Consider the following 18,325-nt stretch of genomic DNA (forward strand, 5'->3'; position numbering starts at 1 on the left):
TCTGTATGGGTACAGATTCTAGGGCTGGTGTTCTCCATGACGCTCTTCTGTCAGGCAGTGAAAGTGGAAACATTCTATGCTTAGAGGATCACACCCCTACCAAGAACCGGAGATTTGAACCAGATCTGAACTGCCCCAGTGCCACAGCCAGTGAAACATTGGAGTGATCCTTTCTTCACCGCCTGTGCTCCCTTCCTCTCTCACTCCTTTTATCTGTCAGTCGCCATGGTGATCACCCCCCTAGACTCGTACAAACATAGTGCTTTTGACAGTGCTTTTTTGTTTCTTTGTTTGTTTTTCCTCATTTTTGTGTGATGCCTTTAGGAAATGTTAGTCAAATGGTCTTTTAAGTATGAAATAGTAGTATAACAAAGGAACTGATCAGTTTCTCTAACTTCTAGTAAGATGAAACATTCTTATTCATCTGAGAAAAAACAGCATCTATTGTGATTTCATGAGTACTGCACAAGGCTTCCTTAGGGCCTGAATTTCCTCCGAGCCAACGAAAGAGCCAGAAAGCTGAAGATTTCAGATGCAAAAGTCCACTCTAGTTGCCTGACAAGCATGACAGAGGAATACCAGTAATTAGCTCTGTTGTTTTATAAAATACATGCTATTTTGTTTATAACTAAAATATTTATTACCTACACTGATTTGTAATTGGTTTATCTCTTGCAGCATAAGAGTTCAAGGGAAACAAAATGCTGTAGGGTGCCACCTGCTGTCTGAGGGAAAACATATGTTTTAATATAGCACACAGCACAGACATGACAGATACATTTTTAAAAATTCTGTCTTAATTACAAACAAGCACAGTCCAGAGAGAGAAAGGGATGCTCTTTTGAGCTTAATGAATTTGAAAATCTGGTGTAGCAATGGCTTCCAGTGACTGGTCTGCTGCCTGGAACATGCCTGGACATGTGGACTGATCATATGAGCAATGTGAAATGCTGGTGGGGGGTGATGGGGCAATGAGATTGAAGCTGGAGAGAAGCAAAACTTGGCAATAGAAAGAATTGATGCAAAGTGGGAGTAAGACCGAGGGCACAGCCTCTCTGTCTTTGACTTCTTTACTAATTAACAAATGTGTATATGTATTTACATCTTCCACACACCAGACTTATAAAACATGCATCATAAATAAAGCGTTTACAGTTATGTGGTTTGTATATAGCCATTATAAACTCATAATGCCCTTAAATGGATATACCATACACAGTAGATTTTTAAGTCAAGTAACATGATGTTATGTAATTGATTTCAGCCTGTTTCAACCCTCCTGTCACCAGCCATCCGCTGAGGCCATTTTAACGTGGACTGCATGTCTGGGGACTCTGCAATTATCTGCCATGTGGCGCTAAACAAACACATCCAAGCCGTGGGGGATTTGCATAAAGACAAAATGAACCTGGCCAATTCTAGGGTGAGTGATCTCACAGCTCTGCATGGAAACACCTGGGTTGTCCCTATCAAAGGCAGGAGTGACATTTCAATTTGAAAAACACGACGGTGGCAGCGACTGGCTCAGCCAAGATGTACTGGCTCCATACTGATTTGATGGGATGGATGGATGGACTTCCTTTCCAATGCCTCTATCCTCTTTTCCATCCCTTTCTCTTTCTGTTTCTTGTTATTTCCTCCCCCTGGCATCTTGCCATCCCCACCCTCCCTCTCTTCCTCCACTCTTTCGATCAATAATGCATCCCCCCCATTGCTCCCTTGTTCTCTCCTTCACTCACTTAATCAATAAAACATAGACTACCTGTTCTCGTGTGTGTATGTGTGTATGTGTGTGTGTGTGTCTGTGTGTGTGTGTGTGTGTGTGTGTGTGTGTGTGTGTTTGAAGCAGTGTCACTCGGAGGTCATGTAATACCCTCTTTGCTTAATGCGAAGCTAATGAAACCTGGGTGGAAATGGGTCTGGATGAGAGAAAGTAATGTGGGAGCAGCAGGACCATCTTGCAAATCTGCACATGATTATAGAGACATAGTCTAAAGCTGTCTGGATCACTAGCATGGGTCTGACTTTAGTCAATAAGGAATTGTTTCAGTAGAGATGTGTATTTCGTAGTATATGCAATGTCAGCGTTTCTCATGTTTTAAGATGCAGAGAAAGGCTATAAATGCTGTTTTTGTAATCAGCACATCCAGACATGGTGTTTGAGACACCATGGGTATTTAATATGCAACACGTTAGGCTCTCTTTGCCACTGTGAGCTGTTCCACAATTCCAAAATAACTGCTTGTATTTTTGTGGTGCACTGGCTGTGCACCTTATAAGCAGTCTATTGGGCAGATTCTAATCTAACCCATGCAAGCTTCAGTAGTGTCCAAACGTTTTGGAACAGTGAAGTCAAAATGGTAGGCAGTATACCCATGCACTGTGTATTAAAGATCTTTATGATGTAAAACTACAGGATTAAATGTTGATGCATTTTATTATTTAGGGATTAAAGTACTTTTTTTTTTCCTGGCTCTCCAGGTAATCCCTGGTTCTAGGATAAATTTAATAAAAATATTGACATCAGCAACCCAGCCTCCATAAAGAGCAGAGAGCATTTCTCAAACACACAGCCCACAGATAGAGGGCCTGCACTGGGGATTGTGTGTATGTGTGATGGTAACAGCATCTTGATTTCTCTGTAGAGATGGTAGATTTACTGCTCTATGGGGATAAGACATTTTATCTGTCATTTTCCGATGAGTAACAGAAACCACACATTGACTCACACACACACGCAGATTAATAACAATATGAAGCTTTTCCTCAGAATTCTTTGTCAATTTCTGTGAATGTTCAGAGGTGTTTTTCTCAGCTAAAATACTCATTACAACCTAATCCATTCCAAATACATCTAACCAAATAAAACCATTAGTCAGTCCAGAAATACTGCTGCCCTCTGTTGGCAGAAAGAGAAGCATTTCTTGAGTTTTGAGGTGAGGAAGTCAAATATTACCCACATAATCCTTACCTTATATACCATTACGCTTGCTTACTTGTCTGTAGTGCATTGGCAGGAATTAACATCAAGATAAAATGTGACTAATCTGTCATAGACAATTAACCTCACAACTAGCTAAAAAATTGGTGCCTACTGGTTTTCATAATGGGCAAAACATCATTATTAGCTAGACCAATAAGAATATACACTGCCTGACCAAAAAAAAAAAGGGTCACACACTAATGTTTCGTTGGACCGCCTTTAACTTTGATTCTGCAATGTCACAACATTTATTTCTGTCCAGAGTTGCATTAATCCCCCCCAATCTTGTATTGAGGATGGGAGATTTGGACCACTGCGCAAAGGCTTCTCCAGCACATCCCAAAGATTCTCAATGGGGTTCAGGTCTGGACTCTTTGGTGGCCAATCTATGTGTGAAAATGATGAATCACTCTTTCACAATTTGAGCCCGATGAATCCTGGCATTGTCATCTTGGAATATGCCCATACCATCAGGGAAGAAAAAATCCATTAATGGAATAACCTGGTCATTCAGTATATTCAGGTAGTCAGCTGACCTCATTCTTTGGGCACATGACATTGCTGAACCTAGACCTGACCAACTGTAGCAACCTCAGATCATAGCACTGCCCCCACAGGCTTGTTTGGTAGGCACTAGGCATGATGGGTGCATTACTTCAGCCGCCTCTCTTCTTACTCTGATGCGCCCATCACTCTGGAACAGGGTAAATCTGGACTCATCAGATCTTCTTCCATTGCTCCAGTGTTCAATCTTTATACTCCCTAGGAAATTGAAGCTGTTTTTTGCCAGTTAGTTTCATTGACAAGTGGTTTTCTTAAGTCTACACAGCTGTTTAGTCCCAATCCCTTGAGTTCCCTTCATATTTTGCATGTGGAAATGCTTACTTTCACTATTAAACAAATCCCTGCGTTCTACTGTTGTTTTTCTACAATTTGATTTCACCACACGTTTAAGTGATCGCCAGTCACGATCATTCAAGATTTTTTTCTGACCAAATTCCTTCCTCGAAGATGTTTCCCCAGTGCTTCCACTTTTTAATAATGCATTGTACAATTCTTAACCCGATTTTAGTAGTTTCAGCAATCACCTTAGATGTTTTTTCTGCTTGATGCATGCCAATAATTTGATCCTTTTGAAACAGATTAACATCTTTTACATGACCACAGGATGTCTTTCAACATGGTTGTTTAACAAATGAGTAGCTACTCAGTGCATCAGTTAGAATTAAATAATTTGTTGCCAGTTAAAACAATCATCCATTATCCAATGGGAGGCTCTTACCTATTTGCTTAGTTAAATCCAGGTGATGACCTTTTTATTGGCCAGGAAGCACAAGTGTCACATTTTAATCCAAGAACCAAGCCCCTATATCAAATCATTCTTGTCTGTACATGCACCTGTATAACTTCTTATATAAAAAGAGTAACTGCTCTTTATAGGCAACAACATATTTACTGCTGTGTTGAATGCTCATTGTTTAGCATTAGCAGCTTTGTGCAGACCACCAAGTTACACATCCCCCCCCCTACTCAGTGCACACACACATTTCAACAAACTAGTCTGTCGGGCTTTGAAAATGGCATTTCTAGGCAAGCCACCCAGGTTGTCTGGCCAAAAAATAAACAAATTCCTTAACAAATAGTTAAGAACTAGTGCGAAGATTAACTGCTATTAATTCACGTATTCGGGACAATATCTTTTATTCGTTACCATTATAGCAAGTAATATTTGAAACTGATTCATGCTTATAAGGCAAGCATCTAAAAACAAACACTGAAATCAGAACAGTCTACTGAGGCAAGCTTTATTAAAAGAAAAAAAAAAAAAAGGGAAAACATCACATTGACAAGATGTGTCACTAATACAAGTCTACTGATTTTAATGTCCCACCCCGCCCTCCTCCCCGTGAGAAAGCTTGTGAGAACACCTAGACATTTTCCTACCAATGCAGCAAGTGCACCAGAACAGAACTCACTGTTCAGTCCTCCAGCCTCTCTCTCTCACACACACACACACACACACACACACACACCAACCTCACAAAGAAAAAAAAAATTAAATTACACACGTACAGTCGCACTCCCAGACTCCAAAGAGCATACTCCTGCATACATCTGCTTGGTTTGTATGAGAGCATGTGCGCATGCGTGCATGGACTTATTATGGCGCAGGAGGCTCTGTAGAGAAGGAAGCTGTAGGTTAGCCTTAAGGAGTGAAACATGAGAAGAAAAAAAAACCCCCCCACAAAAACACACACTCTCACTCATGCGCGCGTGCATGCATGCACGCACACACACACACATGCACACACGCACACACACACACACACACACAGTGTATTTAAATCTATGTACAGAGCATTTGGGGCAGCAGGATTAGTGGATCCTGGTGAGCTCCTCAACAATCTTAATCACTTCATCCACTGTAGCCTCGCGCTTCATCCCACTGCCGTCATCTATCTGCGAAACGCAAAGGCAAACACAGGTTAAGTGCAGCACACAGGCAGCCAGCTAGTACATAGGAAGCCTAAAGCACAAAGCTGCTTTCATACAGAAAACGGACAATTAGCTGGAGCAAAAAAGGAATGAAAAACAAACAATAGTGTGGTAATACCTGTAGCGTGCTCACCACCTCTTGCATTTTTGCACGGCCCAGGTCTAAGAAGCTCTCGATGAGGTCTCCGTCGATGAAGCCCGTAGCCTGCTCAGTCTTGCGCTCCGTATTAAAGGACCTCCAGGTGCTCCCAGTTAAGGACATTTAATTCCAGTCTAACCCCAAGATATCTCACAAAAATACACAAAGACCTATTCCATGCAACATTTGTGAGGGAGGATATAAGCTGTGCTCGATCTTGCCCACGCTCTTAATGACCTTGTTGAGCCTATTCTGCAAGTCCATGAGTAAGCTGTACCAGCCCTCTGACAGAGATGTCACCAATCCTGAAAAACACATACACACAGACATTCATGTCAGCGTTTTCAAACGCTCAGAGCAACTTTTCAGCTTTATGAAAATGTCTCCATAACGAATACTGAAATTTGGGCATTTTTTCAGCTGTTAATTTTTTTTTTGGCCTGCTTACTAACAGTTTCAGAAAGCAAGTCCCAAAGAAAGAGTGGGAGTTTTCTTACCAATCATCCCATTGACTGTGCCAAAGAGCACAGAGCCTTGGGTAGGTGTGGAACTCTCACCAAGGTTCTGGAGCACCAGGGAACCGTGACAGAAGACATTTACGAACTCGCCTAAGTGAAATACTCCCACCTCTTGCAAATGCTGTCTCTCCTCATCAGTGGTAGCAGCACTGAGAGAGCGAGACAGTGAGAGACCGAGAAAAGCAATAAGGCCATGATTATCAGCTTTAAGTGTATTAAACCTGAAGTTACTATTTAGCATTTTTCACAGTTCAATGAAAGAAGCTAATTAGATTGTAATTTCTGCAGTTTCACTCAGTCAGTCAGTCAAAAGATGGCAAAGACTGATCTACCCAAAATAGGCAACTTGGGCACAAACCATGGAGTTCCTAAAAACAACCCTAGCAGCCACTGCTGCAAGTTTAAGGAATTCTTAGAGTCTGGTAGGATTTGTTTGGTGGTGTTTGAAGTTCAAGCCATGGACCTATAAATGTGGGACTGTGTTGGCTTTGTACAGGAGACATTTAGTGCTGGAAGACATGGAGTCAAAGAGCCCTGGAGGGCAGTTTATAAGGACATCCTGGGCCCTTGGCATACCTAATTCAAGGTCATCTGCAAGCTGTGTACAAGCTGCCCCTCGGTGTGCCAGAGCAGGGCTATCCATTATGTGCTAGGTTTTGATGCCACAGCATTCTATCCTTACCTGTCTTTTTGACAGACAAAAAGGTTAAACGCATTCTCCGCTCCAAGGAAGTTATCATCGTCCAAAATCTCCACGGCACTCATCCAGTTAGGATTGAAGTCCCGAGCAATCTGAACAAAATAAATAAGAGGCCTTTTCAGAGTCGAGGACACGAAAGAATGAAAGCCCGGGCAAATGGAGGTCAGCACCCAGGGTGCCACGTCTCTCTTTAACACACACCACCATCTTCTCTCACATTCAAAAGGAACTCTGAACAAAAGCACAGCTCATGCTCCTCTTTGAATTCCTCACCTCTTCAAAGTTGCCCTCCATGGGTTTGTACATCAGGAGCAGTACAGACCTCATTAGGTCTCCTACAAGGATGAAGTCCCCTTTGGTCTTGAGATACAGAGCCATTATATTGTTATAATGGTTGCACTCTGTCCTCAGTTCTTTCTCTGCGGTCCATTCGTACAGGCGCACCTACACATACACACACGCAAGCACACACGGTGAAAATGAAATCCTTGTCTGAAAGAGGAAATGTATTCATTCAAGCAGTCTGTGCAAAAACCAAAGAAAAAACAACACAGGACACTCACAGTGCTGTTGATGCTCGCCAATAATTTACCATTGAATTCCACCATAGAGTACACAGCCCCTTTGACCTCCTTTTCAGCAACCGTCTGGAGTTTACCTAGAGACAGATGGCTACATGTCTTACCATGATTTCTATCATGTTATTAGCCTCTCAAGAATACACGCTCTACATCAAAATAAACAGAATGGAAGCATGAATGAATTAATAAATGAATGAGCAACAGTAAGCATGACTGCCTGTCCTTACTGTCTGTGTAGTGGAAGACAATAATGCGGCCCTGTTTAGGTTCCGCTTCCTCAGGGTAGACCATGGCAGTGCCCACAATAAAGTAGACCGTGGGATCTTTGCCCAGCTTGCAGGAGACGAGGCTCAGAGCGTACTCACTCGGCAGGAACTGGTGGGCATGGAGCACTGTGGGGAGGCAGGAGACAAACTGTTAGGGCTATCGGCTTTTGTTCCACAAGCCCAGAACCTACCAACTTTAAAAGATGTGTGAGAGGGGAGGACAGAGTGAGAAAGATGCACACCTTCGAATGTGTTCTGGTCAACCACCAGCAGGCTGTGCACCTCCACCTCCTCACCAAAGGAGGTCTCGTGGGGGGAGGTGCTGCTGGGGAACAGCTTGCTAGAGCTAATGCTGCTCGACAGGGCCTGAGGAGGGGACAAGAAGACTGAATGGGACACTGTAAAGTGCTAAAGCTTGGGAAACGGGTGGCAGGCGCAGGCTGTACCTGAGTGCTGGCGCTAGGGCGCACAGGGGCCGTGGTGCCGCTGGAGTCCTGCATCTCCACTCTGCTAGACAGGACTCCAAAGCACTCCGACACCTCCTGATAGCAGATCCTCCTGGTGGAGTGGGGTTGGGGGGGGAGAGAGAGAATGAGACCATTTCTGCAGGAGCAGTAACCGATAGAGGAGCTCTCAAAATGAGAGCCAACAGGCAACATTTAAATTTAAAGCCCATTTGCTGAAGCTGTTTAATTTCACCTCTTATTTCTCCCTTGACTAATTTATGCTTAAAGCACCTATTAGAAATTAGTGCAGGCTAGTTTTTAGTACCACAATAAAGGCTTTGAAATTAGAGTGCACCCACTAAAAAGTCATTTGCTGTGTTCTCCATTAATAGATTTATAGCCAATTCTGTAGTGGCTATGGGACTGTTTAAAGCTATGCCACACAAGGAAAAATAAAGTAAATAAAAATTAATATTGAGATATAAGACTCCTTTACTGTCAGACTTACTTGGGTGATTCATAAAGAGGCACCGTGCGAATGTGAAGTTTTTGTATCTCATCGATGGTGCCAATGGTCAAAGTGCTGTTATTGGCCAGAGCCAAGCTGCCAGATTAAACAAAAGACCATGATGATACATTCTAGAACAAACATTTCTTTAACCCCCCCCCAAACGACAGGATTTGCTCTAGATAGTAAAGCACTGCTTGAAGTTATGCCATGTCTTCTGTAGTACCCACTTTTACTTTGAGGTACACTTCCAAACCACCACATTATTTCTTGTTTGAGTGGGTCTGCTATCTGTTCAAACACTGACAGTTGCTGTATGAAAGGTCTCCTTTAGCAATACTAATAGTTCTACACTGCTTTCTGGCACACAGGTGCACACAAACCTGTCGGGGTAGCCCTCCGAGTTGAGCGGGCACATGTAGTTGACCTCCTTGAGGTTGACATTGGAAAAGACCAGCTTGTGGTTGCTGGAGTAGATGACGGTGGGTCTGTCTGAGCAGGCAAACACGTTGGAGGTGGAGAGGGAGCGGAATGTGCGCAGCACGGTAGGCTGGGTGCCCAGGGTCACCTTCTTCCGTTCGCTCAGAACACCTGTGAGCCATAACCACACACACACGGTAAGCAAAGAGCACTGGTTCACATGCACAGTGCAACTCGGAAAAGGAATCAAGAAAGAAAAGGATGAAAATGGAAAGGAAAAAAGGGATACACAAACATCTGTGAGCTTCAGCAATGCTGTGTAAATATCAGTTGTTTGCATCATGTAAACCATCTGTTCAAGTAAAGCTGACATGCAAATGTTTTCATGCTCATAATTAAAAGTCTCCAGATTTCTGCTTGCTGAGATTCATCCTTTTTTTGTTTTTTTTTTTGCTCCTGCAGTCTGTACTTGGTGCCAGATGGATGGAGCAGGGATTCCTCATGCAATCCCATCTTGATTTGAGGCTCACCGAAATGAAGAATGCCACTTTGGATTAAATATGACTAAATCAAAAGACAGGTTAAAAAAAAAAAAAAAAAAAGCACTTAAAACAAAGTCCATTCCACAAGCTGCTGCCAGCTCTTTAATTTGAAGCTAATGTGCTGGACATGTCCCCCATGAAAGCCAAGACACATGAAATTAGCCAGATTGACTTCACACAATACATATTAATTTAATACAGTCAATTTTTTTTATTGCTGCAGTACATAATTCTAAAACTTTAAATCTTATGCCTTTTATTTTTAATATTTTCCCTTCCTATTTGTAAAACTGGTCAAATTAAGATCTTATTGCTAATCAAAATATGCTCAAGCGTTAATATGAAATGGGATATTGTAGATACACAATAATGTACACATGGTTTCTCCATAAAAACAATGTCTATTCCATTAGCAGCAAACTTTACATAATTGCCTACTGTGTGCTTCTCAAGGAGTGTTTTGGTACACCGACTTAAGAAATTAAATTGCCATCAATTTCAAGACCAACAACTTGGATAAGTTGGCATGCAGTCTTTTTTCAGTCTTAAATTGATTACAAAACGTGCTACACAATTACTGCTATGCTATAGCCTCATTTGGTGTTCTGAAGTATACCATGCCCTGCCTGCTGGCAGTATGTTACTTTACCAATGATAACCCATTTGGTCATGGACAATTTCAGGTTCTCCACAGCCTAAGTAATATGAGAACACTGGTGTGTGTGTGATATATATAAAAAAATTAAAATAAAGGTTTTGTACCAAGCAAAAAAACATTTATTCACACAATCCAGATATGTTCTAGATCACCCAGTTTTTGTTTTTGGTTCCAGTGTACTTGCATGTCATTATGTATACTATGGATACATGGTACCAAGGAACATAGAGCCCCTCTATGTTAGCAGACTATTGCTGGACAGTAAACAGAAAATGTTCCTAAGGCCAAATACAGGTGAAAACCAAACCCCTGTATGTTTAAGAAGTAGATCTGTATATATTACAATTGTAACAAGAGCCATATTTTTGTAAAGTAATATATACTTATTGTAAAATGTATTTGCTTTATCACTTTAAACCCACACTATATACTACTTTGTAATACTTAAAGTTCACTTATTTTAGTTTGTAGGACCAAAAAAAAAAGAGAAAAGTTACGTTTTTGATGTCCAGTGCAACAATAATGCAGCTACAAAACCAACCCATCTATTCCAGGAAGGTTCCAGTTCTTGTGCCTGAACCAGGGCAGTTAACTGTGAAGTGCATGCACATTTCTCCAACCTGTTTGGAGATCCAGGCCAAAGTAGAAGAGTGCCCCGTCTCCCAGAGCACACAGCAAGTAGTGACTCCCCTCAAATGTGGTCATGAGGATGGACCGTGGAATGATCTCTAAGAGGGAGGGAGGCAGGAGTGAGAGAAAGCAAGAGAAATCAAATGTGCAAATATAGCCACAGACAAAAGGTTCATAAAGAACACATTATGTATGAGTGTAAATGTAAAAAATACCTAACTCGTCAACTATGCTAAGCAATCATACCAATACGCACATGAAAGGGTTAAACTCTGATACACATTCTTGTTAAGCACTGGAATGTAACTGTAAACAGTTACAGAATAATCCCCAAGTCCCCAATTATCCCAATCAGTCAACAACAGATTTCCTGTAAAACACAGCTTTCCTTTCCCCATAGCTGTAGCTTTTCACTCCCCTCACCTCCTCCTAGCATCTCCTTATGCAGGGGACTGAAGCAGGGTAGACGCAGTACTCGAGCCGAGATGTCAGTCCACAGGCCCACGGCACACAGGCTGGACTCGCTGCCACTCTCTCCCAGTGGGGTGATGTCCAGGCAGGCCACCTCATGCTCCATCTCTGTAGAGCTACAAAAGGACATGGACAGTCAGGGACCCAATTTGCATAATTCCTCCCAATTCTACCTGCCCTACCTAGAAATATGAACTTAATATGAAAAATGGTGGTTTTGCACATGTGCACTGCGAAACTGACCAATGTGCATGCGAACAAATGCGCCCTGCATGTACCTGATCTGTTTGAGCTCCCCACCGAGGATCTGCAAGTAGTAGAGCACTCGGCCCACAGCCAGTACCACCTGGGTGGAGTTGCATGCAGCCACGCTAATGTTCCTCCCCTGAGGCTCCTTCCACTCACTGACCAGAGTCTTGTTGTCCTGAGTGACCAGGCGCACTGAACCCGAAGTGATCTGCACACCAAAGACACCATTTAATTATGACTTCAACACAAATCATGCTACATATGGAAATGAATAGAAATGTTGTGGAGCTTTATATGAAAAACACCATACCACCTGTAGGAATAAATGGGTTCAGGTTATATGTAAATGCACTCATAATTGAGCATCCATGATTGTATGTAAAAGGAGAAGAGAGCAGAAGACCTGAATTAGTTGTTGGTGAGCGACGTTTCCGCAAAAGAATGTCTGCTGGTTATCCACAAAGCCTGGAAGCTCTGTCTCCTCCACCTCCTCTCCACTCAGCATCAGAACCCTGAGCAGTACCGTACCCAAACCAGTTAACATGCTGCAACAGTCCGCAAAACACTGACAAGCCTAACATGAATGATCTGGGTCAAAGCATGCCTCAGCTACAGCCTAACCTGGTCTGGCCAACAAATGAAAGCACCAGCATGTCATCGTTCTCTCTGCCTGCCTCTGAACGAAGAGGCCATAACCCTATAAAGACAAAAAAAAGAGACAAGAAAAGAGTGTGTGTGGAAATGAAAACATATGAATGGTAGTTAAATAATTCAAGAATGCACATTCTAACCATCAGTCCCCAGTGTTTAAAGCCTATAAGCCCTGAAGGAAGCTTTCAGATATGGCAGTTTGATCAATTTTATGACAACTGGGACCACTGTCGCCTTCCAAAAAGTAGCTGTGAAATATCAAAGAATTGTAACATCTGACAGAGAAGTGGAGCAAGAATTCAGCATGGCACTGTGAAGTGATAGGCTGAACCGTGTATGAAAATACCATCTGCAGCATGGCATTGGTTTATCTGATATTCAGATGTCAGATATTCATAAAAACTGTTTTTATTTTTATAAAGGAAAGTTTATATACAAAGCTCTCAAAGTTGGTACCTTGGACAAGTCAGCAATTAAGGAAAAGAACCCTAAAGTGTAATTGACCTTTGATGCCAGGCAGGTCGATACTGGCGTGCTCATGGATTCCAATGCCATTACGGATGATTCTAAGAGAGCCCTCCTTAAATGCCCCAGAGCAAGTGACCAGCTGCAGCGCAAAGCACAAAAATTCACAAAGCATGAACGATTTTGATCTACAAGCACGCACGCACGCACGCACACACACACACACACACACAAACATATATATAGGGGTGTGTGTGTGTGTGTGAGAGCATGTATACTAGTGTTCTCTCACCTGGCCTTGCCCTTGTCTCTCTAGATCTACTACACACATATCCACTATGGGACCAAGGTTAGTGAATGTCTCCATGACTGCTACATATGACCCCTGCTCATTACTGTCCACGTTCAACTATACAAAGAAAGAAACAAACATTTATAGTTTGGCTCAAAGTGTCAGACTGGGATCAGATGAGATTAAAAGTGACTGACCTTCACCAGTTGAGAATCTCCAAGCCTAGAACCTACAAATACCACTCCATTATCCAAGTATGTAAGACACTCAGCAATGGAGGTCTGGAGGAAACGTACAAATACACAAAGATCAAGGAAATTAGCATCACACTCGCGCTCACACTCGCGCTCACACTCACTCACACTCACTCACACTCACTCACACTCACTCACACTCACACTCACCTCTCCCAGTAGTTCCACTCGCAGGTCTTTAAGCACCATGGACCCATCCATCAACTCCTCTTTCTCCAACAGCAACATGAAGAGCCTTCCATCCATGTCACCCAGTAGATAGCGAGAACCATTTGGGTCCACACGGTTGTGACAAACGATTGTGCTTTGCTACGTATTTATAATGAAGAAAGAAACAGCCCAGTGTCAGTAAAACCCCAAACTGCAATTTTAGTACAATTTCATCAGAAATTACCTTGATTGTTGGAGGGGCAATTGCCAGGTATTTGTCTCCATTGTGATAGGTAATGGACTCTTGGCCAATAATAATAGCGCCACCAAATGGCTCAGGAACTGCAGGTATGACACACACACACACACACACACACACACACACACACACACACAAATGCAGTGACACATGCACACAAACACCCAGAGACAAACAGAAATATACACAATTTATGTTATTTGTCCATTAATCATATTCAACTAGCTACATATACCATAAATTCATCCCACATCTCATTTCCAGCTCACCTGGAATGACCATAGAGGCCTCTGCTTCCACATTCTCCTGCTTCCAAGGGCCCTTGTTGAACTCCTTCTCTTTCAAAGAGACCTCATAAGTCTTCACATGCCGGCCCTGAGGATCCTAAACAAACAATATGCACACACAGCATGAGCCTGCAGAGATTAGAGCTAAAGGGACAATGGCAAGTACATTTCACATAATATCTACGTTTGTGCTATCTGTAATTTTGACTGTACTTGTTCATGTTTGTTTGTATTAGAGAGGAGTGCATGAATAAAACTAATAAAAATTTTCTTAAATTAAAAGAACAAAAAAGGTAATGGGTCACCCAGTCCTGAAAACTTAACATTTAACCTTGTGTAGAAGTGGATTCAGATGCCAAACATCCACTATTTATTACTATTTACAAAAGTATTTTCTTATTATTAACCAAAGCTATAATATTAAAAAGTAACAATGCAAGGGAACAAATCTTATGTAATTCCAATTAGAGGTATAACTGCGGTCCCAAGTTTTACAGTAGTGGTAAATTAGTCAGCAAAAACAGACTAAGGCAATGTAATGAATCAATATGACATTAAATGTACCTGGTATATAAAACAGACAGTGGGGGCCTGGCAGCCATAAAGGAAGTGCACATCTATAACCTGCAGCTCCTCTAATCGAATGTTAAAGGCCTTAAGTTCACGGTTATCACGATCCAATGGGATGACTTTAAAGAGACCATCATACAACCGCAAACCAATCATACGACACTCAGGATCCACAATGCCAATAATGCCAGTCTCTGATGGACGCCCAATCCGGTCCTGTATAAAAAAAAAAAGAAGAAAAAAAAAAAGGAAGAAGTAGTAGTGCTGCAGAAAAAAATAATGCCTGCCATTTACAGTGAAAATTGCAGTGAAACTATCAGTTCAGATTTGCAGTAATACCTGGACATTGCCATGTGCACGAGTGATGATGTCAATGCTATCTCCATTCTGCTTGTACTCCAGGATGCAGGCATTATATTTAGCAGTCAAAATGAACAGTAGGTCTTTACTCTCCCCCTTAACAGAAAATTGACCAAAGAATAGATTAAACAATAAAAATGCTATTGAAATCACTCTCATTCACAAAGTGTCTAACAAGCAGAAAAATACAGTTTAACTCACCTTAGGCCTGAATAACTCCATAACGGCAATCTTTCCATACATTCCAACCTCTTTAACAGGTCGCAGTCCCTCTGCAGTGACCACATAGATCTCCAGTCGTGTGTTCTTTGCTATAAGCAGATTCAGGTCCTCCGCAGAGGTGAAATGCCCTGTACATACAGTAGCAGGTGGTCAAACATACTGACTATATTTGTGCATAGCATTGTTTTATTGAAAACATCCAAAATGCCTCTACTAGTCAGGCACACACAAAAAGCATTTATATCATGAGTAACAACTGTTCAAGTAAACTATCCAAGAAAAAGGTGCAGGGACTAGGATTTACATGCATGTATAATAATGCTTACTTTTCCTTAATAATTCTAAGGAAATATATAATTGTCAGCTGAAGGAAAGAAAATGCTTTCTATAACACACAAATAGGTGCAGTTTACATACTTTAGATATCAAACAATTGGATTCGGTGTGGTTGTGTAACTCCAAAACATCTCGGGTAGCAGACAGAACCGACATGTGGCCAAGGTTACTAGCTAGCTAACCATGCATCAGAAGTATCTAGATACGTTATCGGTTATAAGATATATCTAGGTGAATAAGACTTATTTCGACGCTCTTAATATAATGGTCACTTGGCAGAAGCCAACGGAGATACCCAGATATACAAATATGTTAGCTAGCTTCCGTCACACTAAGTGGTCTTTCATAACCACGAGATCATGGTGTTATTAGAGATAGCGTTATGCAAGTTAGCAGCTTTCTGTCAGAAAGCTCAACCAAATGCCAAAGACAATATATAAATGTAAAAACTATTTTAGCTAGATAACCATGCTATCCAGTTAATAAATAATTTTTGGCCAAATCGCACAATATTCGTGGTAATTATAGCGAAGATATCTAGCTACATCAGAAAATTCTGCTCCAGTAGCTAGTTAGCTAACCTAGCTACATAGGTTCACCGACCATGAGCGTGACGTCCGTCACATTAGCTACCTAAAATTAAGCCAGTTCAATTTTGTCCTTTGTGGTGCAGCAGGTTTCAAAGGATAAAATAAATCACGCCAAAGACAGAACGCACTGGACCTAATTTTATCCAATAATACAAGCCATCAAGTTAACTACCTAGGAAGCTAAATGCTAGTACCACAGGCCCATCCGAGCAGCGCGGGAGTCGTGAGGTAACAACTCTTGTAGGGCCGTCGACCAAAAACAACGCATACTGTTACCCACCAGTTATGCAAGCATTGACTGCCGTGGGTTTCTGCGCCGTTACAACGTAGTTGTATGACATGGCGTTCAAATTCAAAATGCGAACACCTGAAAAAAAATCTTATTTCTAACTTATCTTCAGCTTCTGTGTACGACCATGAACACACAGAAGAAACCAAAGAAAACAAATCAAGCCATCAGCATCACACCGCCACCTGCAGGTTTGGAGCATATACGACAGACCCTCTGATTACTCTGGTGTACGAGTTCGAACTGTCAAATTGATTTGATAAACTCATCCTCCCCAAGTCCTTTTATTTCCATTATACAAAATAAACGACACGTACAATTACGATACTGTATTTAAGAGGATACTCGTGGATTAATCTATGCTAATTGTAAAAACAAATCAAATAAAATGCATATAAACGGAATACTGCTACATCTCAGAAAGAGATGAATAAAATATGAACGAAAGGCTTCATATGAATCAAAGACTTCAAACAAAACAGAGCTTCTTGAGAAGGTGTCTGTCACGTCATTTTAATTTCAAGGCAATTTTGTTAGTATGTTCTGTGCATATACATTGCTTCCAATATAAGGTAAACAGGTGTTGAAATGGAAAGCTCAGGCAGTCATATAGTAAGAATAGAAATACAGCTCTGTTTCCTGGCCATGCTAACCACTTTAAACAGAGCTTGAGAACCACTGCAGTTAAACCCTCAGAGACACAGAGTTAGCTACTCCGACAAAAACATTACTTATCAAGATGAATCATCAGTTCCAACAGCTCGCCTACTCTTCACTCCTCATGTATTACAAGAATAAAATCTGCCTGCTGAATCTGAGCTTTTCTCGAAATCATAATTGTAAAATTATACAGTATGGTTTAATGCTCTAGCCTCCCTAAATATTATGACATAAACTACAGTCCACCTCACAAATACACTCACACACTGAAAATGAAACAAAACCAAGAAATGCAAATCCTTTATTAATTCTGAACCTATCTTATAACTACAATAATTACAATAATAATGAGTTCTCATTACATTAAATGTAATTTATACATTGAGCCACAAGATGGCACTGAATTTCCACCACGGGATGTCTGTTTTGTGGCACTGCAACAAAGCATAAACCATTTCGGTTTTATTAAAACTGGTTGGAATATAAAACTATCATACATATAATGAAAAAAAAATAGTGATTTACTGTGACAATTACTGCAAAGTGTGACTTTAAATAATAATTTGTTTAATTATGAATGAGAATATTTAACAGCAGACATAATTACTCCAGATTAGCAAAAAAGCTTTACTTTTTTTAAAGCAGTGCAGAAGATCACATCAAAATTTTCACAATGTTTAGAGCAATTTCAAATAAGCACCTTAATAATTCATTATGAATTGGGTGTAAAGAGGATTGGGCAAGGCATCACTGAGAAGTAACACTAGTCCATTGCATTGCCTAAAACAGTTGCTCTCTTCAGGGAAAAATCAGGGTAAAAATGTTTAAGACTTAATCACCCTTCATCTTTAACCATAAGAGATTTAAGCACAGGTCATGTGTCTGTTGAAACACAAACAGAAATGCTCTAAACCTCTCATTTGTTTACCCATGAGACATTAATCATTATGAGTTTACTAAGCAATGGAGGAGGGAATGTACACATTTAACCTGCTAAACTCCAAGGGTATTAATTAGTTATTGGCCTTAAAGCATATACTCATCAGAATCTCCACGAATACATCAGAAGGGCCATATGGAGCATTGTGTGAGCAAAGCTGTATGTGTCCAAAAGGACAATTTCTTAGCATACGCTGCTCTGTAAAGTTCAGACTGTCTTTCAGTCTCCACACTAGTTTGCTCAGATTTTACTCCAGAAGCTCTCAGCCAGTGGCCTCAAAGTGCACTCTGAAGGTATACTCAAAGTATGTAAGTACAGAGACTGAAAAATGCCTCCACAAACAGATCATATAGAAGATGTCTGCTCATTTTTAATTTAAATGTTAAAATTTAA

At 41.1% G+C, this 18,325-nt stretch overlaps 2 protein-coding genes across 10 annotated transcripts in view; one reads left to right on the forward strand and one right to left on the reverse strand.

Annotated features, from left to right (window-relative positions):
• Positions 1 to 10,871, forward strand: part of tspan4a (tetraspanin 4a) — a 71,924-nt gene extending 61,053 nt beyond the window's left edge. For 4 of the 8 annotated variants that reach the window (XM_026999560.3, XM_026999561.3, XM_026999562.3 and 1 more), the window contains one exon: positions 16 to 1,767. In XM_026999560.3, coding sequence (XP_026855361.1) covers positions 16 to 84 — 69 coding nt within the window. In that variant the 3' untranslated portion in view covers positions 85 to 1,767. Of the gene's footprint in view, positions 1 to 15; positions 1,768 to 9,519 lie in introns of those variants that run through there. The other 4 variants (XR_014124038.1, XR_003409929.3, XR_003409930.3 and 1 more) reach the window with 4 other exon arrangements.
• On the reverse strand, positions 4,668 to 16,487 carry ddb1 (damage-specific DNA binding protein 1). Of its 2 annotated transcripts, XM_026999516.3 has the most exons (27): positions 16,324 to 16,487; positions 15,097 to 15,245; positions 14,875 to 14,991; positions 14,530 to 14,751; positions 13,948 to 14,062; positions 13,664 to 13,761; positions 13,420 to 13,578; positions 13,213 to 13,296; positions 13,016 to 13,132; positions 12,763 to 12,865; positions 12,229 to 12,304; positions 12,011 to 12,119; positions 11,637 to 11,815; positions 11,311 to 11,474; positions 10,878 to 10,985; positions 9,021 to 9,228; positions 8,638 to 8,733; positions 8,130 to 8,241; positions 7,926 to 8,049; positions 7,645 to 7,809; positions 7,400 to 7,494; positions 7,110 to 7,280; positions 6,819 to 6,928; positions 6,116 to 6,285; positions 5,821 to 5,923; positions 5,598 to 5,721; positions 4,668 to 5,443 (listed from the first exon to the last, which is right to left on the reverse strand). In XM_026999516.3, the coding sequence occupies exons 1-27, from the start codon at positions 16,382 to 16,384 to the stop codon at positions 5,360 to 5,362; spliced, it is 3,423 nt and encodes a 1,140-aa protein (XP_026855317.2). In that variant the 5' UTR covers positions 16,385 to 16,487; the 3' UTR covers positions 4,668 to 5,359. The 2 variants fall into 2 exon arrangements, with proteins under 2 accessions (XP_026855317.2, XP_081571528.1); XM_081715402.1 differs by lacking the exons at positions 4,668 to 5,443; positions 6,116 to 6,285.
• Positions 16,488 to 18,325: the final 1,838 nt, after the last annotated feature.

The sequence above is a fragment of the Electrophorus electricus genome, chromosome 6 (genome assembly GCF_041902795.1).
Source record: "Electrophorus electricus isolate QZ-2024a chromosome 6, ASM4190279v1, whole genome shotgun sequence".
Classification (NCBI taxonomy): Eukaryota; Metazoa; Chordata; class Actinopteri; order Gymnotiformes; family Gymnotidae; genus Electrophorus; species Electrophorus electricus.

Coding starts and splice junctions, on each gene's coding strand:
- ddb1 (XM_026999516.3), bottom strand. CDS start 16,384: ATGTCATACAACTACGTTGTAACGGCGCAGAAACCCACGGCAGTCAAT. Junction 10,986..11,310: donor TAAGGAGATGCTAGGAGGAG/GTGAGGGGAGTG, acceptor CCTCCCTCTTAG/AGATCATTCCACGGTCCATC. Junction 8,734..9,020: donor TCGGAGGGCTACCCCGACAG/GTTTGTGTGCAC, acceptor TTAATCTGGCAG/CTTGGCTCTGGCCAATAACA.